At 30.3% G+C, this 11082-nt stretch overlaps 1 protein-coding gene and 1 pseudogene across 1 annotated transcript; both read right to left on the bottom strand.

Annotated features, from left to right (window-relative positions):
* Positions 1-41: 41 nt before the first annotated feature.
* LOC112421819 (UPF0481 protein At3g47200) lies at positions 42-3166 on the bottom strand. Its single transcript, XM_024783690.2, has 2 exons — positions 2558-3166; positions 42-1098 (listed from the first exon to the last, which is right to left on the bottom strand). Exons 1-2 carry the CDS (start codon positions 3137-3139, stop codon positions 313-315), a joined length of 1368 nt encoding a protein of 455 aa, XP_024639458.1. The 5' UTR covers positions 3140-3166; the 3' UTR covers positions 42-312.
* Positions 3167-4631: 1465 nt separating this feature from the next.
* LOC11432868 (lysM domain receptor-like kinase 3) lies at positions 4632-9433 on the bottom strand (annotated as a pseudogene).
* Between the last annotated feature and the right edge of the window lie 1649 nt (positions 9434-11082).

Here is an 11082-nt window from a genome sequence, read left to right as displayed (position 1 = left end):
AAAGACTCACGATACCATGGAAATTAAAACACCGGTACAGATAGCTAATAGATAGATAGCTCATATAATAATGGGTACAAATCCATAGCACTGGATTGGAGATGCTTAAAATTAAGCAATTCTAAATTAAGTTACAAATAAAAAAGCTTGACATAAATAAAAGAAACTTGAAATGAATTCCTTATAGTCCACGTTTAGTGTCTAACAATTTTTTGTTCCCACCATATCTATATGGGACTTATAATTTGATGTGATCCAGGCATGTGAATTTTAACCATAAAAAGAGTGTGTCGAAAAGGGTATACTGTGTTGCTAGCAATCCTTTTGATAAAATTGACCAACTGTGTATATAGTTTGAATAATAGTAAGAGCAAAAAGGAAGAAAGCAGCAACAAGAGACACCATAGCCCAAGGGTTCCTAAAATAAGTTTGAATGAGACTTGCACGCCAACTTTTCCAAGGTTTTTCACAATAGTACTTCATATTCGTCATCACCATATCAAGTTCACCATTGCGATCCATGGAGATTTCTTTGGCCAATGAGTTGAACAATTTGGCCACAAGTTTATCGTTCCCAAGAGCGTTGATTAGGATCCCACTTCTACTAAGAAATGGAACGTCCTGAGCAGTGTCGATGATGGTGTCCATAAAACATATAAAAGATGTTACCTCGTTACCAGCTCCAACATGGAGACGTTCGAATGCAATGAGATTAAGGAAAATGTATTTTGTGCTGTCATCTAATTTCACGGCAGGGAGCCTAAGAACACCTCGATTGAAGGAAACGTCTTTGAGGCTCCTTGAATCGCTTTTCTTGAAGCGTACTCCAGCCTCTTGGAGCTCTCTTGCAGATCGAATAATATAATCTTCGTCTGGTTCCTCACAATTTAACAAATTTCTCATTGGTGGTCTGAGCGAGGGTGTTGTGTGGCTTGCGTTTTCTTGTATCATACTTTTCCTGTACAAGTCCAATAGATGCGTACATTTCCCCAACCTTATGATTTTTGTCTTGAACAAGGATGTATTCTTAATGATTCGGGATGGCCATGGGTCAAGAAATTTTATGATTTTCTCCTTTAACGACTCACGATGATCTTCCTGTATGTTGCATATCAAATTGCAGCATTAGAATAATATCAACCAACACTTCTATATAGCCATAAACATCATTGAATAGGAAAAATAATGGTATTTGTTATTTATTGAAATTTGAATGGTCCTTCATGAGTATAAAAATTCAAAGGAAAATTTGTGTGTCAAAGGGGTATGCTTCAAGTGGTTGAATAAACTGTTGAAACGAGGGTAGACGGGTAACTAAAGGGAGGCTTGAAAATCTCACCTACGAAAAATGAAGACCATCTTTTGATACGATGAAATCATCAAAATGTACTTTACTCACGCCCTCAATAATAAGAAAAAGCATAGGTCATGTGTCTAAAAAACATAGGTATAGTGTGTCTAAAAGCTTATGATGTAAAGTTAATAATTAAATGCACTGATAAGTGGTATTGTATAGCTCAATTAATAATGATAGGAGAATGCTAATCATTGCCCTTGAGGCATTGGATAAAGGATAAAAATAAAAATATAATATTGGAAAATGGTGAAAAGTGATAAATTTAACTTTTTAAAAATTAAAATGTTGTTGAAATCAATGCAATTTTTCAAACAAGTTCAACAATTTTGTTGTTATAAAAAATATGTTGTTATTTTTTTTAAAAAAAAAAACAGCAACAAATAAATTTATGGCAAAAACAAGCTTGATATTTAAAAATAATAATATTAGCAGCAACTAAACTTGTGGTAAAAACAAGTTTATGAGACAAATTTGAGTTATGATGGATTATTGTGTCTGCCCACTCTTAATATTGTCTAACCCATTCAACAAATAAAAATAAAAATAACAAGTTTCCAAGTTAGCAAGTCGGCCCGTCCCGTCCCTGCCTCGTTCCTTTTTTTCAACGAGCTGAAGAGACGGGCCAACTATAGGGATGAGTTCGAAATTTCAGCTCAGCCCATCCATAATAGTGGGCTAAACGGCCGACTCAACGGGTTAAACTCGTTTTGCCACCCCTAAATATTATGTTGTAATTTGATTCTTGTAACCGATTTCTTTTAATGGGATAAAACTTGATTATTTTTGTTGTTGTATTAATATTTACCGTTAAAAACGTATTCTTAAAGATAAGTTCATTTTTTTCTCTAAAAAATAAGATAAATTCTTTTTTAAGCCACTAGATTTATTTATTATTTTATTTCAAATTTAACTTTAATTAATACTATTTGTAAAAAATGAAAACTCTAATTGACACTACTTGTCTTAAAATATGAAAAGTAAAATTAAATTCACATACACAAGTAGTACAATCTAATATTTATATTTAAACACAAAATGGACACAACAATTATATTTTCATTTTTTTTTATGAAATATCAATTTTTCTTAATATACGTCAAATTCAAAATGAAACCTTCAAATATGGGACGAACAAAGTACTTAATTTGTAAAATATTGCTATAATTATTTAATTTACTAAAAAACATTAATTAATATTACCTCCTCAACGTTGGTTTCAAACTTGGTTAATATATGAAGAACCGTCATAGGTATCTGATTTTCAAGTATAAGCATGTCACGTTTGATATATGGCGTAAGATGAAGTTTTCCATGTTCACCAAACACATGATCATTCTTATCATAGTCAACCAGAATTTCAGATTCATAATTCACTTTCAAAATCTCCAAAATAAAACAACCATCAAGAATCATCATTTCAATGAATTTTGGTGTGTTGTTTGTCCAAATTGGATCAAGTGACTTATATGAGTCTTTCAACTCTTTAGCCACTTGATTCAAGCGTTGGAATAACAACTCAACGGGCTTTCCACACCTCTTTAAAAAATGAAGGAGGGCTCGATGCTTGTGCTTTTCCATAAGCTTTAAATTTTCCTCCCCATAATGGTAAGGACCAAAGGAAATTGCTTGGGGTTTAAAGGCATTTTTGTTCAACTCCGTGACTTGTGAGGGTACTTTGTAAATTGAAGGCTTCTCCCATTGTTCCTTCTCATAAGCTATTGTAGGACCATTGTTCTTGATCTCCTCATTGATTTGATCAAGCCACTTCATTTCTAACTCCATGTATGCCTAAGATATAAGTTCTATGAATCTATCTAACTATATCTTCATGTCTTAACATGCATATATACTAGCTATGCTAACATATAATATTCTGAATCTCATCTTTAGTACGTATATTGAAAGCAAAACTAAAATATTCACCCCATTACCTGTAAAACTATTAATGTCTAATTGGAATCTTCTCTTTATCTTACTTTACCAAAACAAAGTAAAATTGGAATAATCTTCTTTTAACAGTAAATTAAATAACTTAATGCAAAGAAATATATCTTACATTTTATATTTCCTTCCAAGTTCCTTCCATACTTCTTTACAATACCTTATCATTTGTATGAAGAAAAGAATATCTGATTAAGCCTGTCACTAGCCATTTAATTAATCATGTATATATGGGATTGAAGAAGTATATACATTGATTATTGATTGATTGCAAGTCTAAACCAATGTGATTAATGTGAAGCATCATACATGCACGCTAAGATGATTTTAAAATTCACCTCAAAAAAGAAGATGATTTTAAATTTAAATTCGGAAAGCAAAACAACAGCTTTATCTTTTTTTGTTTTTTTACAGAATCTATAATATTTTTGTTTTATTTTAAACAACAACATCAACTTTATCTTATACTAATGCTTAAGGGACTTGCAAAGAAGTTTAAAGAGAAAATTTTATCATAATAGATTTTGATAGTTTCAAAAGTCAAGAGACCCGACATAGTTAATTTTGGATTTCGAATGTAATGTTTTGAGGGAATTCAAATACTTTGAGCTGAATTGATCTATTTGTTTGGATAATATTTTGAAGAATTTTCAAAATGATGGAAATTTATGAAGTATTTTGTTCAAGTTAAATTTAAAGAATTTCAAAATTCTTCATTTTCATAATTTTTCAAATAATGGTCCTCAAAATTTTCAATTTGGCCCCAATAATTTATAAAATATTGCAAATTGACCCCTCAAATTTTCTGAAAATTATAATTTGACCCCTCAATATTTTTGAAATTTGCAAATTGGCCCCTAATTTCATTTTTCAAATTTGGCCAAAAAAATAAAATTTATAAAAGTTGCCCAAAAATGATGACAATAATTTTTTTTTTTTATTACTCCATCCAAACAATAATATTTAGAAATGAAAACAATTTAATTGAATAATTTGAATTAACTAGAATTCTAAATTCTTCAAAATTTCTCAATTACCCCATCCAAACACAAAGAATGTGTTTGGATGTGGAATGTTTTCAGGGAATTGAAATACTTTGAGGTGAATTCCATTGTTTGGATAATAATTTGAAGAATTTTTAAAATGATGGAAATTTATGAAGTATTTGTTGAAGTTAAATTTAAAGAATTTCAAATTTCTTCATTGTTATAATTTTTCACATTTTGCATTTTGGTCCTCAAATTTTCCAAAATTATCCTCAAATGATCCCTGAAGATCTCTAATTTTTAATGTTGTCAAATCATTTGAGTCTTCAATTTCGACGATGACATGATCAATGGAAGGTGACAGAGTTCTCATTATCTTCTCAAGAATCATCTGATCAGTGATTTTCTCACCATAACTTTTCAATGAGTACACCAGTGTTTGAACTCTTGCCACATACAAAACAATGTTCAAGATGGATAATTGAGGTAAGAAAAGTAAAAACTCTCCAACTGCAATATTTCATATACAAGTAAAGTACAAACCATTTGTTGTATGCTTTCTACATGTTTTAACAAACACAATTCAATTTGTCACACAAAATCTTCATCTAGTTGACAACAGATTTATGAGAGATTGATTTTCATATGAAGAGTCATCATCACAATCTTCAGTTGGTGATGAAAGTGTCATAAGAGCAACAACTATAGATCTCATGCTTGGGCGTAGTAGCGGATTGTCTCTCGTACATGCTCTCCCAAGTTGAGCCATCTGCAATTCAAATATTCACATATCTTAAGTTATGTTCAATGACAAAATCTAGTGCTAAAACAAATGAGTTTAGTAACTTTACAAACTATACACTTTTGCATACATTTAATTATATTTTAATAACATGAACTTTGCTTATGTACTACAATGATTTGAAAGGCTATACCACATAAATATGCATTTTTTTTTTGTTGGTATATAATGCAAATTGAGAAGAAAAAGAAATAACATTCAATTTTTTGCTAAGAAAAAATGCTTCCCACCTTGAGAACAGAATCAATGGGATAGTTTTCTTTAAGCCTAGGATCCACCAATTTTCGAAGACCTTCTAAAGGATCCATTCGATGAAGTGCTTCTTCAAACTGCAATACAAAATAATCAAGGATAACTTTTGTTCTGGTTTAAGTGAATGCATTCAGTTTACTGAATTTAAAATGTACATAATTACTAACTTAAAAATATTTTACTAAAAATATACATGAAATGAGTGTTTTCTTAATAAATATGGTATCTAGACCTACCAATTGTACAAGACCCTTTGATTCTGCAACAGATTCACCTGTCTTCAGGACAGCATTCTTTGCAGTAATAAGTTCATAAAGAACAACGCCAAAAGCATATACATCTATTTTTGGAGAAACATCGCCATATTGAGCATATCTGCAACAGAGAAAAAAAACAGCTAATAAACAAACATGTTTTCTACAATTAAGAAAGTTGAAGATAGTTTATAATCCATGGACATACTAAAAGGGTTATACAAATATCATTTGTTATAAAAAAAATTGTACAATCATCTGGTCATATCCCATTTTATAATATAACAAAGTGACATATGTATTGTGAAATGTGAATGAATCACTGAATTTTTGTTGTACTTTTTGTACTAATATTAAACTCAAAATTTAATACAAACGAATCATACTCTGGTGGCATGTATCCAAATGTTCCCACAAGACGAGTGTGAAGTGTCGAGTTTCCAACTTCAATAAGTTTGGTCAAGCCAAAATCAGCAACCTGAATTCAAAACCATTCATAGAGTTAATTAATGTAAAAGAAGAAGTGATAAATTAAAATTTATAATATAGATCATTAAGATTGGTCAAATTGCAACCTTTCCACGCAAATTTTTGTCTATCAATATATTTGCTGATTTTACGTCGCGATGGATATAAACAGGCACAGTGTGTTCATGAATGTATTCTAGGCCTCTGGCTGAATCTAGAGCAATCTGCACTCTACTAGACCATGGTAATGGTTCTGTACCTGAAATCATCTAACCATCATTAATGACTGTTTGACAATATTGTAAAATCACATAAAAATATTAGCACATTTTTGTTAATCTTACCTATACCATGTAAATATTGACCCAAGTTTCCATTGTCAATATGTTCATATACGAGGAAAAGTGACCCTTCAACGCAATATCCAATCAACCGCACCTACATTGTTCATAAAATTTAGGCAAATTCAGAGTAATATCTAGAACAAATACAAAACTGATTATACAAAAAGTATACAAACATGTACAAAATCAAGAAGTACATACAAATAATGTTCTGCAGTGTGTTTCAAATTATTCGCTAACTGTGTAGGACAGATAATTGTAAACAGCTACTACAGATTATGTTTTGCTTGATAGTTATAGAGTTCTTATGTTCTCAAAACTAACACTGGTTATTTGCTTTGTAGTTAAACGATGATTCTTCAAACCATATATAAAAATAAATGATTATATCTCCTAAATATATTATATATGGCTTAAGATTTTTAAAAGGATGGTATACCAGATTCAAGTGATGAACATGTGTTAAGACCTTCAACTCACAGAGAAATTCGGACGATGCTTGTACATCCATCTTCTTAATTGCTGTTTTCTGCATACAATAAGTTGCATGAGAGGAAATCAATGAAAACGTGAAGGAAAAAAAAATGGCTTTACTTTCTTTCCAAGTTATGACAAAAAATAAAAGTTTTTTGAAAATATTTTATAGAACTTGTTCAAAACTAAAATCAAAGTACACTCTATTAAACAAATTCATGTAGTTTCGTACCTCGCCTCTAAGTTCTGCATAATAGACAGCTCCAAATCCACCTTGACCAATTTTATTATCCAAGCTGAAATTATTTGTCGCCTTGGCTAATTCTTGATACGTAAACTCTGTCGACTTTGCCACCATAATGCCTGTAAGGCCGGCAGCACTACCAGTAGCATGCCCACTGGATCCTGAAGTTTCATATTCTGCACTACCTGAGGCTTCACCAATAACATAAACAAAAATCAGCAAGTATAAACTATTTAATGAAATAAATACAGTTTAATGAAACAAACATGTTATAAGCTATTTTCGCAAGCTCTCTCAAATACTGAAATAAATACTTATATCATAAGATAGGTTAAAAGAAATATTTTTAATAAGAACTTAGAATATGAATGTTTAAAAATATTACCATCTTGAGTTGAAAATGCCCTAGAAGTTTGTGGAAGTTTAGTTTTCTCTTCTTCCTTCTTTTGGAAGTATTTGGCATATATATAGATAACAAATAATAGAAGTCCAAATATTCCTGCCATAGCTATACCAACAGCTGAACCCTTAGCAATACCTGCTTATATTGAACCAAATTTAAGCTCACAGGAAGCATTGACCTTTTGTCCATTCTCATATTTTTGTGAACAAGCTAACAAATAATCATCTTAATAGCAAAAGACAAACCTGTTCTGCAAGAATGGAAAAATAAAAAGAAAATGAAAGTTAGAAAAATATAACCAAATTATATGAAGCAATATTTACTTCTTCTATAAATCATTCAAAAATGAAAATTGAGATAATCAATGTTACTTACCTAGAATACAAAGGAAAAAAATGTCCATTTTGATCTGCAAAGTAAACAATAACTACATAAAACTTCAAAATTTATACCATGTATATACTTTGAAAAATAATAGAGTAACTTAGCATTTAAATATACTCTAACTGAAATTAAAGGGTTCGACTCAAGTGGTCAATGAGGTCTGGTGAAGGTCAAGTTGATTGGAAGTACCAAGTTCAAAGCCTGGTTGTTACAATCACTGGCTAGACTTTATGAATTATCAGAGTCCATTTCCACGAGAACAAGATGGTCATAATTTTTTTTATCTAACTCGCATACTTATACAAGTACTTTTGATAAGAATCACCAAATCACATTAAACATTTATAATGGAATTTACCAGTAATCTACAAACTGCGGAATTTCAGACTTATCAAAGTTACAACGGATGTGACAGAAGTTCAAACCATCTGTGCCAACCACAGTTGGCAGAAAATGAGAAAATACATACCTCTTCCTGGAATGAACACTATCCCACTTCCTATGCTGAAATTGGCATCTTGATTGAAATTTTGTATCAACCCTTCATCAAGACCAGCTTTGGTCGCAATTTTCGCAAGAGTATCATCAGACCTGAGTGGATAGGTAACAAACAAGCCATAATCTTTTGAAATCTGGCTATTCCCACATGAACAAATTACAGTGACATTAATCTTAGCCTTAACAGGTATATGATTTGGATCATAGCTGTTGAACTTTTTCAATAACTCAACAGTTGTCAAACTTGCGTAATAAGTATTTGCAATTAAATCATAATCGTCTCCTTCTTTTGTTGTATATTCAAACACATGTCCTAGAAATTCACCTCCAATACATTCACATGGGAACGGAACGTTGATTCTAGTATAGGAAATAAGACCAGATTTATCGAATACTACGTCTCTATTGTAGCTCATTATAACATCAAAGGAATTGGTAAGAACAATCTTTGATTGCATAAAGTTTGATATATTTCTGAGTTGAATTGATGGTATAATATAGTAGGAAGCTAAAGCTACATCACACCCTTTTACACATTTGGATTCAACTTTGAAAAAAACACAATCCAGAAACAGAATGAACAATAGTAATCCATTTTTGAGATTCATTGAATCAAGAAGAGAGAGAGAAAGAGAAAACAAAAAAAATGGCTGATGAAGGAAAGCAAGAAGCAAAGAAAGAAAGAATCTCAAATCAGCAAAAAATGGATTAATTCATACGAAAAATAATGTCACACTTATTGAATATTTTTTTATGGAAAATGACTCTAATTCAACTATCAATTTTCTATACACATGCTTTTGCTGTTATGATCAGAACAGACATGCATGATTGGATACGTTTGACTATTTCAAAGAGAATGTGGAGGGAACAAAGTAACTGTTGGCTAGAATAAGAGTTGACATGTTAGTAATTCATTAACTTAAAATGTCAATGAATGTTCTTATGATAATACAAAGTACATATAAATATCTTTGCAGAGACTAATCAAGACTAAAGAGTAGTATAAGGATACTTTATATCCAAGTTTTCACTGAGTTTATGTAAAAGTTGTTTGATTTTATTTTTTAAGAAGCTAAATTAGCTCACTTAAATTGATACCGGGGAGAATCGAATCTGAGACCTTTACGAAGATGTTGACATCAAATCTTATATGATCTCACCAATACAATATTGTGATAGTTGATAACATGACAAATATTCTTATATCGGCACAAGGATTAATCTTATAGTAGATACAAAGATCCTAACTAAGATGAGTTTGGGAACAAAATTAGTATGATCTATATAGTACACACATTAGAACTAATTAATATGAACAAACTTAATTATAATTACCAAAACTAAAACATGGACCAAAAAGCAACTTTCAGAGACTAAAAAAAATTGGAGTAAATTTTGTGTGCAATTAAACGATGCTTAATAAAGTTTGGAAAACTACAAAAAATAATATAGTTTTACATTTTCAAATAATTCTAATTTAGATATTTTTATTAAAATAATTATATTTGTCTCATATTGTCATTTCTGGTTATAATAGTTTTTTAAGAAAATCATTGAGTATACTAGGATTTTGTGATTATATAAATTTCTTTGAGTAAAATACTCTTATTGTTAAAATGATTATTAGAGTAGTTAGGTAATTTTTTTGGGTAAATCATCCACTTCGGGGTTATGTTCAAGTTAAGATTTAAATTCAAGTTCTTTCAAATAATTTGAATTTAATTGAAGCTTATTAACCATTTTAGTCAACCATTTGATTATAGCTAGACAGATTGAAGTTCAATATAAAGATATTAGTGAGAAAAATGTAAACTCAAATATTTCAAATGTGACCACTTGGACAACAAAATCTGATGTTGCATGCCAATCACTTATTATTTTTTTTTTTTGGGAAATCACATTGTTTATTTTTTTATACAACAACTTGGATATGAATTATTTTAAGTGTATTATAAACAATACCATTTTTGGCATCAAACGGAAGAAAGAATGCAAGTGCATGTTTGGTATTACAGTGGGTATGTCAAAATCACTGTGATACACCGTGATTCTACAAAAATTATAAAATGTAATTTTTTTAAAAATTACAGTGGGTCGTCGTGATTCTGACACATCGAGCGTGATGTCAAACATAGATTAAGTTGATTGAAAATGTTCTATTGTTTAATCCTTTGCATCAGTAATGGCAACCCTGTCGGTAGCTGTGCAACCACTTCACAGTCTGTCCTCTCATAATTCCAACAAACACCATAGTTTCAATTTTAAATTATGAACCACGCCTAAGCAGCTGTGATTCGTTGACTTCAATATCATATAAACCAAAATGGAATCTACATGACAATACCAGTTGCATAAAGCATAATTTGAGACAAGTGATAACTTTCTTTGTAGATATTGATTCTTCTATAAGATCGTTATTACAAAAGATATATATATATCAATTGATGGACATATGTGTCCTGCCCTATAATTATTTACAAACTTTGATGAAAATTAAAGGAAATTATTTATCTAACAACTACAATGTCTCGTTTTAGAAAATGACTTTAACTAAGCTCAATAAATTAACCATAAAATATCTTTGTTAATTTTAGACACATTATTTTCAGGAACATATAAATCATGTGTATATTTAAAATAATTAAAGTACCTGCATTTATTTATTTTTTTAC

Source organism: Medicago truncatula, chromosome 5 (assembly GCF_003473485.1).
Source record: "Medicago truncatula cultivar Jemalong A17 chromosome 5, MtrunA17r5.0-ANR, whole genome shotgun sequence".
Classification (NCBI taxonomy): Eukaryota; Viridiplantae; Streptophyta; class Magnoliopsida; order Fabales; family Fabaceae; genus Medicago; species Medicago truncatula.
The sequence above is the reverse complement of the archived record's forward strand: the minus strand, read 5'-3'. Positions and strand labels throughout refer to the sequence as shown.

Coding starts and splice junctions, on each gene's coding strand:
- LOC112421819 (XM_024783690.2), bottom strand. CDS start 3,139: ATGGAGTTAGAAATGAAGTGGCTTGATCAAATCAATGAGGAGATCAAG. Junction 1,099..2,557: donor TTGAAACCAACGTTGAGGAG/GTAATATTAATT, acceptor TGCAACATACAG/GAAGATCATCGTGAGTCGTT.